This window comes from Lynx rufus, unplaced genomic scaffold, assembly GCF_022079265.1.
Source record: "Lynx rufus isolate CCGP_SWC_20201006 ecotype Redwood Valley unplaced genomic scaffold, mLynRuf1.p SCAF_22, whole genome shotgun sequence".
NCBI classification, from domain to species: domain Eukaryota; kingdom Metazoa; phylum Chordata; class Mammalia; order Carnivora; family Felidae; genus Lynx; species Lynx rufus.
The window spans coordinates 14576532-14590205 of NW_025814837.1; the positions used below are offsets into that span (position 1 = coordinate 14576532).

General features: G+C 42.5%; 1 protein-coding gene across 2 annotated transcripts; it reads left to right on the top strand.

Moving 5' to 3' along the window:
- The first annotated feature begins 995 nt into the window (after positions 1-995).
- On the top strand, positions 996-10640 carry AQP4 (aquaporin 4). Of its 2 annotated transcripts, XM_047087084.1 has the most exons (5): positions 996-1036; positions 4132-4546; positions 5406-5570; positions 5868-5948; positions 10362-10640. In XM_047087084.1, exons 1-5 carry the CDS (start codon positions 1005-1007, stop codon positions 10638-10640), a joined length of 972 nt encoding a protein of 323 aa, XP_046943040.1. In that variant the 5' UTR covers positions 996-1004. The 2 variants fall into 2 exon arrangements, with proteins under 2 accessions (XP_046943040.1, XP_046943039.1); XM_047087083.1 differs by lacking the exon at positions 5868-5948 and having other exon boundaries at positions 1005-1036.
- The last annotated feature ends 3034 nt before the right edge of the window (positions 10641-13674 follow it).

Below are 13674 nucleotides of genomic sequence, written 5' to 3' on the forward strand. Positions count from 1 at the left end.
ATTTATTCTTACCTTCAGGGAGCACATTTTAAGAAGGCCAAACCAACACCATCCCCACCCCCCCCAACATGGACAACCATCAGTGTGTAACCACATTCTTAAGGGTGTAAATTCAATCTCTATTATCTGAGAATGCTTGACACAATAATAAAATGCTCCTCTGACATTCACCCTCAAAATTTTAATTTCTCTTTCTAATAGCTTTTCACCCATTTCCAAATCTTAGGTCCCCAAATGAGACAAGAAAACAAAAAACTGTCATTGTGATGCATTCGTTCTGCTCTGGGCCCCACAAATGATGCAGTCAGTCTGGTCCCTAGGTTTGTAGATATCAAATTTACCTACGATTTCCAAAAATGTTGTCCCCACCCAACCTGCGTATTTTTAAATTTGTTACTCCATACCCAGCAATTATTATTAATGTAACAGTCAGAGGAGCACCTTGGAAGTCTTGCTTCCTATTTTTCCTATTTCCCTATCGTCCAAATCAGAGCTGCCCAGGCTACATATGGACTGCTCTGTTGTGCTGCTTCTCAGGTCAAAAACTTCTAATAGAACCCATTGGATAGTTAGCCCCTCAACAGCAAATGCACTACAGCCCAGATCTCAATTCATCTCAACTGCTGGATAACACAAATCTGTTTTCTCATGGCTGCCCAATTCTGCCTACAACACGCAACCAAACAAGACCAATTCTCAGCAATCCTTTGTGGTGAGAAGAGTTGAAATACAAATTGGGGGAAGTCCTCATTTTCAAAGATTACCGGCTAAAGAAATACAGTGTAAGCAAACGTTTTGTGTTCCTGAAATGCCCTGTGTCTACAGGGATCAGGTAGAGAAAAGTTATTTCAAGTTCAAATATAACTCGACGATTGCCACATGGTACAGAGTCTTTCCACCCCTTCACTCCAAAAACCCAATCAGACAAGTGGCCGTAATCTGACTCCCAGTGCACTGGGAGCTGTGGGGCAGGCAATGAGAGCTGCACTCTGGCCAGGGAAGGCATGAGTGGCAGACCTGAAGCAAGGCAGTGGGGGTAAGTCCTTCTTTGCCTTAAGGGAACAAAGCTCAGGGCCAAAAGATGAAACTCTGACTCTTTTATTATAAATATATGTGCCTTCTCAGAATCTAGAAGGAAATCGTAGGGCAGGTAGGCGATGCTTATAGATCTGGGTATTGGGCATGTTCATAAGAGAGGCATAGAGAAGGTAGAAGGGGGATAAAAGGATGCTTTGCTGCAAAAGCCTCCATATATTCAAGACCTGTGCATGCACAGGAAAATTACCCTATGGAGGTAAAATCTATCTGCAGTATTTTTCATCAGAAAAATTACTCACCCAGAGGCTCAGCTGTCCAGAAGCGGATCAGGCTGTGTGTTCAGCTAGAAAGTAATGTGTCCGGTTCAGTACAACCCGGGCACATCAACAAACCCCCTTTGTTCTGGGGCGAAGGAAGCAAAACAAATGGTGTTGATCCATTTCCAGTGAGTGCGAACACATAAGGGAACATTGCTGATAATAACAGGAGCTATGACAGACTCCGCTGAGGGGAGCACTTGGGAGGTCAGGGGTATGTATGTGCTGCCTGGAAACTTTGGGGTTCGTGGCTAACTGAGGCTGTTCGGTCTGCGCTGGAAGGAGATCAGATTTTGTGGGCTTTCCAAAAAAAGCTAAAATCACTGTTAAGGAACCTATTTATCTATTCGGGTGTCATCGTCGTTATTATTGTTTTCATTTCTCTGGCTGATGAAAATTTGAAGTTGAAAGAGCAACTGAGTTTCTTAAATCAGGTCTCTGGAGAGGCATGAGAGAATGGGCTGGGAGAGAGAATTCAGGGGGACTGGGGAAAGTGACGGAGAAAGGGTGTAGCAGGGAGGAGTCCTTCTGCCAGGACCCGCCTCTCCTGGTGATCCATGCCTCCACCTTCGCCTTCATAAGGGGCCTGAGGCTTCCTGCCCACCAGCCTCCCTAGCTCCCTGCTTTGTGCTCATTTTTCCCACTTAATCCAGTCACAGACGACCAGCACCTGTGGCGGCACCTTGCCCTCCCCCCCCATCCCGGCTTCGGCCGAGGGCTGCTGGTGAGTTCAGAAGCCATCTTCCTAGCTTCTTTTTCAATTTGTAAGTTCTTGGAGTTTCTCCCCTTTGGGATATTTTTAATGTCTCTCCCAGAGCATACTCCCTGTCCTGTTCCAAGTGCTGTTTTGTCTCTTTATTTTCTCTTCCTCGAGGGAATATGATGTCATTGTCCTCCCAGCTGGGTTTTCTTGTAATTACATGATTCACTTAGAGGAGCTCACAGGCAGGGGACACCTGGGACAGGGCTGGCTGTCCCCCTTCTGGAGCTATCCCCCCCCACCCCCGCCTTGGGCAGAAAATGGGTTTCTCTTTCCAACACTGAGGCAAAGCCCCATATCAAAGCAGAGGCTGACTTGAGATCCTAAAGGTCAAGGGAGAGTTCCCCTAGCCCTTTTTTGGCACAGCATTTCCCTACTGTTCATCCAGAACCCAGGCTCCTGGGGACAATAAGGGGGGGGGGGGCGGGAGGGGCGGTTCCTCTTCAATAATCCATCAAGGGGAAAGCTCTAATAACTCTAATGTGTTCAAATGCTTGACTTTCTTGCCTAACCCTTTTCATTGTCCTCTGGTGATCAGAGTCTCTGCTAAATGTCCTCCACACTCCTTCGCTCTCACGACTCTAACAGGCAAAGGATAAGAGCAAATGCCTTGAATAATGGAGTAACCAGTGTCATTGACCCCCACATCGGGAATTCTAGCCATTTCTTGCCCAGATGAGCACTGGGCATTAATATCCTCAAACCCCATCCTTTCTCAGCTCCAAAGATCCTCAGACAGTATGAGGAAAACAGACTGGAGGAACAAAGTGTTCCCTCTCGGTGGCTGTCTTGCTGTACCGCACCCTCCTCCCCGCTCCCCACCCAGGTCCCCGCTGACACAAGATCCCCCAGAAGTGGCAAGCCCCCCGACTTTCAGGGCCAGGCAGAAGTAGGAGATGGCCGCCAAGAAGACGCTGGAGAACGGTCGCTGTCCACGGAGCCTTCTGCTCTGAGGACCACTGTCCCCCGCACCGCGCCCTGCCCCGCGCCCCCGCCACCCCGCGGGGCTCCGCGTCCCCGCACTCGGCTGCCCCCTGGAGGGCGCCGGCGGGGTGCCCGGGGCTCCTACTCCCGCCTCCAGGATCACATTGAGAAGGTGTCTCTGAAGGGTAACGTCAGGGGTCGAGAGAGGGTCAGGCGCCAGGAGGGACTGTCCCCTCGCAGTGCAGAAGCACCGCGGAGCCAGGATGCAGCTTTCCCAGGCGCGGCCGCGGGGACGCCGGGGACGAGGGCGGGGCGCGCGCCTGGAGGCTGCTGTTTGTCCACCTGGCCGCTGCCCCGGGGCCTGGCACCGGCCCGGGGGTGGCCGCTCCCCCGGGGCCCGGGGCCCGCGGCCGACGCGTCCTAGTGCCGAGCGTCCAGGCCCGCAGGGGAGACGGAGGGAACGTCCCTGCCCCCGCTCAGGCCCCGCCGGTTCCCACCGCCCCTGCCAGCTCTCCGCCCCCTAACGACTTCACCTTCTGGAAAGACAGACTTCGGCATTCCGGGCCTCCTCGCTGGCCTCTCCTCTAAATCCGCAGTCTCTGCTGGGGCAGAGGAGAATCACGCTCCACAAATCCACTTTCAGAATGCCATTTTGAGCAATAAAGTGCAAAACTGCAATTGACCTCCCCCCCCCCCTTTTTTTTGAATCGCTTTACGTTCAAAATATAAACAGCATGTTAAAAGTACACTGAAACTCAAAACCTTGCTCTGAGGCAATTAGCTCTTGCTGGGAGGTAAATACATTTCATTCTTAATTCTTTAAGAAACTTGATTTAGACATTTTCCTTTTTAGGGGCAAATCAGGGAAACTGGCTGAGCTTCGAATGTTAGATAAAAGGAGGCTAGAATAACAGGGGACAATTAATTCGTTAATTAAGAAGGTTTTCTGGAAGCATTCTTTCCTGGTATCAAATAACCTTTGAGGGGGCCCTTCCCCACAGAAGGGCAAGACTACAGGCCCCGAGTCTTCACCCAAATTCACGAACCTTGGTTTGATAGCTTCTGATATCAATCAACTTGTTTTCTTTTCAGTAAGTGTGGACCTTTGTGTAGAAGAGAGAGCATCATGGTGGCCTTCAAAGGGGTCTGGACTCAAGCTTTCTGGAAGGCAGTCACAGCGGAATTTCTGGCCATGCTTATCTTTGTTCTCCTCAGCCTGGGATCCACCATCAACTGGGGTGGAACGGAAAAGCCCTTACCTGTCGACATGGTTCTCATCTCCCTTTGCTTTGGGCTCAGCATTGCAACTATGGTACAGTGCTTTGGCCACATCAGCGGTGGCCACATCAACCCTGCTGTGACAGTGGCCATGGTGTGCACCAGGAAGATTAGCATCGCCAAGTCTGTCTTCTACGTCGCCGCACAGTGCCTGGGCGCCATCATTGGAGCTGGGATTCTCTACCTCGTCACACCTCCCAGTGTGGTGGGGGGCTTGGGGGTCACCACGGTAGCATCTTTAGCTCTCATTTTCAAACTAGGATTCCAAGCTTCTTGCAGACTCTGCTAAATGCCACCTCGGTGGCCTGAGAGACTTTTCTAAAATTGCAAATTTATTCCCAGGGAATTTCTGACGATTCTTGACAGGGGGGAACTGATCCAGCAACATTGAGCGTATCCATATATTATCATCGTTTGCTATATTCTCTCTCACTCCCATCCCCATGACTATACTAGACTATATATTTAGCTTAAGGAATTTTTATTACAGCCATTGGTTGGCTCACTAAATTTTGTTTCTTGTCATGTTCGTGAGACTTAAAATGATCTACATCAAGGACCACACTTAAAAAAATAAATTGGCATTTGATCCTAGTTTTGTTCTTAACTGATTAGGAGTATCAGTTGTTAGCTCAGCACCAGATTGATTTAAAAACCACACACAGTTTAAATTTTAATTGAAATATATATTAATTAATTTAAACCTAATTAATGGATTTAATCATTGCCTTATAAAATTACAAGACTCTCAAGAAACTCCTTTATAAGTTAAGTGCAGCAGTGGCACATTTTGCTTCCTTTGTAGAAAAGGACATTCAGCACAAATTCCCGCTTGGTCATTGTAAGAGTAATTAATTATCTGTGATGGCCCAAAATGAGTGGAAATTTATTCCTTTTTTTTTTTTTTTTTTTTTGGATGCAGCCGGTGGGGAGTGGGGGGGGGGTGGGTGTCTCACTCGTGGGGTAGAATAGATGACTCAAATTAACCATTGCTTTTTCCAGTGATGAAATATGCCTTTCACAATAATATGTTCTCATAGAAAATGTAATCATGCTTCAATTCAGATAGAGCATTTTTCTCTTTCTAGGTTCATGGAAGTCTTTCTGCTGGTCACGGTCTCCTGGTGGAGTTGATAATCACATTTCAGCTGGTGTTTACTATTTTTGCCAGCTGTGATTCCAAACGGACTGATGTCACTGGTTCAGTAGCTTTAGCAATTGGATTTTCTGTGGCAATTGGACATTTATTTGCAGTAAGTTTCCAAGTCCATTTAAATAATTGATTCATTTCATTTATCATCACCCTAGAGCTGGCCTAAAGATATTGTGTTTTACAGCTGTAGTTCTTTAGTATCCAGCCACGTCTGTCCACGTTAGGTGATGATTTTGCTAACTTTATGATGAGAAGGTTGATATGGCTGCTAACGTCTTGACAGTTCCTCTAACTGACTTGGCAAATGGTAGCAAATTGCAATGAATGCTTCCTGTTACTAGCCCTGTTTCAGCAATGTCTGAAGTTGTTGTTTTTGTTGTTGTTGTTTTCCCTATAGATCAATTACACTGGTGCCAGCATGAACCCTGCCCGATCCTTTGGACCTGCGGTTATCATGGGAAATTGGGAAAACCACTGGGTAACCATCATGTCGATAGTACCTGTCCTCCTGCAGTTAACAATTGCCCATGTAGCTCTTTTTTTTCTTTGCCCACTAGTTTTCTTACTTCCTCTCAACCTTGACCCCCCCCTCCACTTTATTACATCTTTCATAAAGACCAGGGAGAGACGAGCACATGTCTACGGTAGAACATCTCACCTTATATCTGTCCTGGGTCTTCAGTAATAGCCTTTCTTTTTTTATATAAGCACTGCTCTGGGCACCGTATCTGATAGACTGAAGCAGAATACATTGTGCATGCAGGCTGTCAATGTGGAACAAGTGAAAATCAGGATAGTGTGGTGAATATAGTGTTTAAGTAATTGAATGTAAAGCCTTCCTGGCAATGACAAAATATATACCTACCAAGAAATAAAAAAAAAAAAAAGAAGAAGAAGAAGAAGAGGAAAGAAATGCTTAAATGCAATGCCCAGAGCAAAAATATTTATCGTTTTTGTTTACAAAAGCATGGACCCAATTAATAGTATGTGAGTTGGGAGCACTTGAACTACAGATGGAGAGGACTAGATGTTGCAAATGTTTATGCTATTATCACCATAACCGTACCTGGACACACAAATGACTTTAGGAGAGGCACACTTTCCAGTCTCACTGGCTAACCTACTTAATAATGCGGTGGCAGCGCTTCCAGAGAGCAGTGATATCCAATTTTTAAATATCACAATCAATTTTATTTCAATTGTTTCTTACAACACAGGCATTTAAATCCCTTAAATGAATAATGCAGCAGTTTTAAGACCACTCACATGCCAACTTCTAATAACCAATACAAATATGAGATATGGGACTTACGTCTGCCAGCCTCAAATAAGGTTAACTCCCGTTGTCACTTATATGTTGTGAATGCTATTTCGCAACTTTTGGTTTTAATTCATGACCGTAACAACATGTCACTGGTGTTTGGATCTCATTCATACAGCGGTTATTGACCCAGTTACATCCACTCAACCGTAGTGCACGTTGCCAATAAGAGGATATGGCACCATTACTAGGGGCACTGACAGAAAAAGGTACTGAGTCTTTAAAAGTAATTTCAGGGGCGACTGGGTGGCTCAGTCGGTTAAGCGGCCGACTTTGGCTCAGGTCACGATCTCGCGGTCCGTGAGTTCGAGCCCCGCGTCAGGCTTTGTGCTGATAGTTCAGAGCCTGGAGCCTGTTTCAGATTCTCCCTCTCTCTGACCCTCCCCTGTTCATGCTCTGTCTCTCTCTGTCTCAAAAATAAATAAACGTTAAAAAAAAATTTAAAGAAAAAAAAGTAATTTCAATCGTGAAAGAACGAGCGTCAGAGTTCAAAGCAAGATTTTGCACCCAGCTATACAATGAATGTCAGTAATACCATCCATGAGATTGGTCATTTTGCCACTGATGTTTCCATTTATGTCTCAAAATGTTTGCCACGTTGACATGAGTGGAACATTTTAATGGACAGCATATAGTTAATTATGGTAGAAGTACAATTGGAAGCTCAACTTCTTACATTCAAACTTTTTTTGTAATTAAAATTTAGAAAAATAGCAACTTTTAATTTTATGGATGAGGACTTTAAAATGGGGGTGAAAATGTATGTTTTTAATAATTACCTACTGGTTGTGGTAAGCTAGCTAAAATTCAAATAGTGGGAAACTTTTTACCTTGTTGACTGAATTAAAGGTTTCCCCTTATTGCAGACCTATGTTATAACAAACTTAATCCTACTGAACATGAATGTCCATTCTGTAGCAATAATTGTGTGAATTTTAGAACTAATTTACAGCATATTTGCAGATTGATTGATTGATTGGTTGATAGACTAGAATAACATCAAAATATTAATGGTGAATTTTCTAGCTAGTGTAATGACATTGTTTTAGTTTTCATCTTGATACTTTACATAACATTTATATTTGTAGCAATAAAAATTATTTACCTTTATACATTTTGAGAGTCATTTTAAAGTACATTTTGACTTTGTTTTGGAATAGCAACTTGAAACTGAGATTTGCTCTTTTTGGAGAGCGTGTGGCCAGATGTATTCTTCATAGGTGTTTGGGGAATGCATCATAATTATTTAGCAGACCCTTGTTTCCCTTGTGAGAGTTGTAGCATGTGGAATAGACCATATGTAATGAGCTCTTACCAAAGGAACAGAGAGCAAAGACATTTAGAGGAGGGCTCTCATTTCTCCTTTGAAAGGGCAACTCTTACATGGTTTCTTTCTGTTCAAGATAGGAGCTTGGTGCTCACAACCACTCTACCAGTATTTTCCACGTTAAGTATATGTGCTCATCTCCAGCTTAAATTTTGAATTGTCTTTAGATTTTGCAATGAGGATGCTAAGTGGAATTAACTTCCAGAAAGTGTCTTAAGCCAGAAAAGCATCTCTCCTATTTTTTTCAAATGAGATAAGTGCGGTATCATGGAAAACAGTGCAATAGTTCCAAAGAGAGGTTTGAAATCACAAAGACCTCAAATCCCAGTTCAAGCACTTGTTAAGCATGAACTCCTAAGCAAGCTTCTTATCCGCTCAGGGTGTCAGTTTTCTTACTCATAAAAGAGGGATAATAATAATATCTACCTCAAAGGTTGCTGTTTGAATTATGTGAGTTAATACAAGAAAAGTGCTAAGTACAACCGGCTCAATAAACAAGGTTTCTGTTGCCTAATTGAATCTGTTGAATGAGTGTCAAATATTCTGCAGCATATACGTGCTCTAAAGCAAATGTTGAAGTTTACCGAAACTCAAAACTGAGTTTTTTCTAGATACAATAACAATACGATAAAAAGCTTCCATGTTGGATGAAAAATCCTATGGAATTGCTAAGCCTCAACTAACCACCATCCATAAACTCAGTACTGGTTTCTTTGTGTATTTATTTATTTATTTATTTATTTATTTTTGAAATAAAGAGAGCTCATGAGCAGGGGAGGGGCAGAGAGAGAGAGGGAAAGAGAGAATCCCAAGTAGGTTCACTGCAGTCAGCATGGAACCCGACACAGGACTCAATCCCACAGACCATGAGATCATGACCTGAGCCAAAATCAAGAGTCAGACGCTGAACCAACTGAGCCACCCAGATGCCCCAAAGAGACAAGGTGGGATTTTTTGCACCAAGTGACCATGGTAAGAACCATGAGGATGAAAGAGCTCTGCAAGAAGAGTAATGAACAAACCATGAGGTTTTCAATTAAATCAAATCACCAGATTTTAGGGAGGAAAAGCATGTAAAAAACAGAGGGTGCCTCGGTGGTCCATTGGTTAAGCCTCTGACTTTGGCTCAGGTCATGATCTCAAAGCTTGTGAGTTCAAGCCCTGCGTCGGGCTCTGTGCTGACAGCTTGGAGTCGGGAGCCTGCTTCCTATTCTGTGTGTGTCTCTCTCTCTGCCCCTCCCCCACTTGCACTCTATCTCTCTCTCAAAAATGAATAAACGTTAAAAAAAATTTTTTTAAAGAAAGAAAAGCATGTAACAAACAGAAAATGACTTATCTCCAGCCTGTTCACATACAACTTTGAACTGCCTAGGAAGCATGGAATAAAGCCGGTTGCTATGAAATTAAAACCACCAAATACTTTACAAGTATTGTTTGAATTTAATTTTTACAGTCCATGAGGTACGTATTATTACAATTCCCACTTTGCAGATGAGGAAATTAAGGTTTAAGAACTCAAGTAATTGACACAAAAACTGACCAAATTACTAAGCGGTGGAGCTGGGATTCCATTTATCATGCTCCACTGAACAACTAAAGCTCAACTGATAAAAGCTGTATATTGGTCACAATTATGCAGAAAGCCAATGTATGATGGCAATATTAAGAAAATAAGATAACTCTCTAGAAATTTTTTTCTATTTTACTTGAAGAATTCTTTGCATCTACTTAGTGTGCAGTACCACCAAAGAGGAGCTATCTTTTCTTAATATGTTTTTTAATGTTTCTTTATTTCTTTCGAGAGAGCACATGCACATGCATGTGGGCGAGGGGGAGGGGCAGAGGGATGGAGAAGGAGAATCCCAAGCAGGCTCCGTGCTGTGAGCACAGAGCCCGATGTCTGAGCCAAGACCAAGAGTCAGAGGCTTAACTGAGCCACCCAGACGCCCCTAAAGAAGAGCTATCTTGACTTTAAGGACTCTCAGAAAATGGAAAGAAAGTAATTAGTGAAAGCAAGAAAAGAGAAAACAGTCTCCTCGTTTTCTGTTCAAATGTTATTTAGCAGTTTATGGATCTCTGGTGTGCATTTGATGTATTCTCTTACAGTGTTCCCAATTCTGCTTTCTTCCACACAACACATTTGTTTTCTTAATGTAAACCAGCTAAGCTCTCTATTCACGAGTCGTTCAAAGGAATAGTTTTACTCCACACTCATTCTATAATGCTTCCATCTTTTCCTCCAGATATATTGGGTTGGACCAATAATAGGAGCTGTCCTCGCCGGTGGCCTTTACGAGTATATCTTCTGTCCAGATGTTGAACTCAAACGTCGTTTTAAAGAAGCCTTCAGCAAAGCTGCCCAGCAAACAAAAGGGAGTTACATGGAAGTGGAGGACAACAGGAGTCAGGTAGAGACTGATGACCTGATCCTAAAACCTGGAGTGGTGCACGTGATTGACATTGACCGGGGAGAGGAGAAGAAGGGGAAAGACCCGTCCGGAGAGGTGTTGTCTTCAGTATGACTAGAAGATGGCACTGAAAGCAGACAAGAACACTTAGAACTGTCCTCAGATTTCCTTCCACCCATTAAGGAAACAGATTTATTATAAATTAGACATGCGCAGGGTCATTGGTTCTTGCCTCATTATTCAGTCTAGACAAGAAATGTTTCACTATTCTACCAAGGACGAATGGAAGAAACCTATTGTGAATTCCAAATCTAAAAACAGAGGTCTTTTTAAAGTGTCCCCAGAGCAAATAGGCATCTAGTTTATCTTATTGCCATTCATTAATTATCAGTTTAAAATGAGTATCAAGATTTGGTTAAGTCTTGCCCGACAGAACTTAAAGACATACCTATCAGCTTATTCCTCCTCTACCATGAAACCGGTATTTGTCAATCCTCGTTTGAGTGTTTTTTCCAGTAAGCCAAAACAATGTGCCACAGAATCGTGCACATTCAACAGAGGAAATATAACAAGCTCTTTTGTGGGCAGTCCCCTCTTAAAAACTACCTCGGCAAAAGAATATTAACAAGGGTCATTGCTAATGAATTATTTCCATTTATATTTCAAATACCCAGCTTTCAACCTGAACTCTAATTCATAATATTCCTTCCTCTTCTTCAGTGCCCAGGGTAATGTGGAAAGCCCAGAAATTTGAAGAATGTTCGGAAACCCTTTATATTTTTTAGTTCTATCTGATAAAATATCCAAATCGTAAGAAATACCTATTAAGATTCAGGACAAACAGACTCATAAGATCTTATGGGAGTGGAGGAAAAAGTACCATTATAAAAAAATCATAAGGAAAGAGGCAATCCATATTCTGGAATCAAAGAGTTGATCTGTTTTCAGTGCACATCCTCAAATACACCACATGAGGTTAACGACCTATGCTTTTAACTACTTAACCATTTTGCTTATATTTTTTAATTTATTGGCAAAACTGGGGGTTTTGTTTGTGACTTTGGTTATCTATATTTAAACATTAGCTGAGATTTCTTTTTGATAACAAGAACATAACTAGCTGAATCCTGACTTTTTGTGATTAAGCTCTGCTCACTCTGAAAGATAAAAACTGGCTGTCCCTGTCCCCGTTTCTGCACTCTGTCACTTCTCATGAGATTTGGTGATAATCTTCACCGTGCCTGTGATGATATTTTAATGAATTAAAATGCACGAGAGACAAGGAAGGCCATGGTTGCAGACTAAAGGGAGAAGGCATCAGAACACTCTGCATTCAAAGCTGACTAGATGACCAATCGTTTATTTGCAGAGATATTGTACGTCGTAATGAAATACATCTTTAAGGTATTTTCATTACCGACTCGTTTGTCAGAATACTTTGCTCTTCCTGTACTGCTGTGCCTTAAGTTGGGAGAATGGTCTCTGGAAACCCCAGTCTCTATCATCTTAACCTAAACTTTATCTTAGACAAAGAGCTGCAAATGTCAATTTCACTGAACAAAAGCTAGTAGTGGAACAAACACCCATCACTGCAAAGAATGGCTTAAAATAAGCTGATAATCAAGGACTTTCTTCTCCCACGCGTAGTTCCAACTGTGTGCCACTTTTTAGTGTTAATGGCAGTTGTGTGTCTGTGGCAGTGAGATAATGGACCACTGTTAAACCTGATTCTCTTCGGTGCTAGGAAAGTGATGCGCAAGGTTCCCAAGGAGCCATCACTCCAGTGCAGTGCTTGGGAGTGCCATTGGTGGTTTTTTTTTTTTTTGTTTTGTTTTGTTTTGTTTATGGCAGATTCCTAAATCCCAGGTGCCTTTCTCAGATGTGTGGCCAACCACACCCTCCACCAGTGACGCCCATCCTTTCCTGTTTGGAGCTGCTTCTATAGAAGTAGGGTGAGATTCTAAGGATGGCTTGTGACTTTTCTGTTCAAATGTTTGCACAAAATACCACTAAAGGCTTAAAATAGGGGCGAGGGTGGGGGGTTGGTGTTCAGCTCAAAAGATAATTCTATCAACCAGCAGCAAGCATATTAGCTCAAAAGGAAGCGAGGTTAGCAAGGGAAAGTTAAACAGATTTTTTTGAATACGCTTACAATTTACTGGCTTACAATCATTTTTATTCAGCCATATGGTTTACTTCTTATGCACTCACTTTTATACTCACTTCCATTTAGAGTATTTAATAGGTTAGTGCTGTAATAAAAAAAAAAAGGCATGAATGATGTTTTTGTAGTTCGTTTTCCATAGAGTGCCTGGCACTTAGTAGGTATGTGTTAGTTAATAAAAATACATGAATTTCATTTAGGATTTAAGAATGTAAATAATTTTCTTTTAACCTTGATTTTGCTCAGTATTTAATAAAAGCTTGATTTCAAGGACTACTAAGGGAAGGCAGTATAAATGCAAAACCCATAAAATATATTTTTGCATTCTACTATTTTAGAGGCGTGAAGTGAATAAAAGCTTTAGCACTTTTTTTCCACTGCATATGAGACAACATATTTTGTATTTCACTCAAGGCTTTGCCACTAAAAAGTAATGAAATTGTACCTTTCTAATGACATCTATGCAGCAGGGGTCTATTGCCTTGTGGATGGCACCAAATTATCCAAGTGTATTAGGAGACGAGGGCTTTTTCCTTTAATCCCTTCTTATTAATGAAGTGCATCGTGCTGCTCCCAGGAGAGTGCTGCTGACAGATATACAGAAAAGAGATCAGAGAGAAAAAACTGGAAGGACATAAATGAATTATACCAAGCCAGGAAGCAATGCCAACCGCCTCTTCCCTATGGAAAAATACAACACGCGCCCCAAATTGTAAGATGGTCCCTACACTGAAAAGATACATAGTTTGTCAAAAGGTGTACAAAAAGATAAAGAGTCATTTTTACGCTCGGGGCGGGGGGGCTTTCTTAAATATTTGGGGCCCAGAACTGGAATGTATTTTTTCACTGTTGAACTGGACATTGTCTTCAAAGAGTCCTAAACTTTTACACTGGAAGGAAGTATTTTCTGGTACCTAACTCATTGCCTAAATGTAAGATCCCTACACTTTGTTTCTACTATTTGATGGTTTCCATAAATTCTTA

What these genes read in the sequence shown, in the direction of transcription:
- AQP4 (XM_047087084.1), top strand. Translation starts at nt 1,005, where the DNA reads ATGAGTGGCAGACCTGAAGCAAGGCAGTGGGG. An exon ending in CCTGAAGCAAGGCAGTGGGG is followed by an intron (nt 1,037 to 4,131) that starts GTAAGTCCTTCT and finishes TTTTCTTTTCAG; the next exon opens with TAAGTGTGGACCTTTGTGTA. An exon ending in GGGGCTTGGGGGTCACCACG is followed by an intron (nt 4,547 to 5,405) that starts GTAGCATCTTTA and finishes TTCTCTTTCTAG; the next exon opens with GTTCATGGAAGTCTTTCTGC.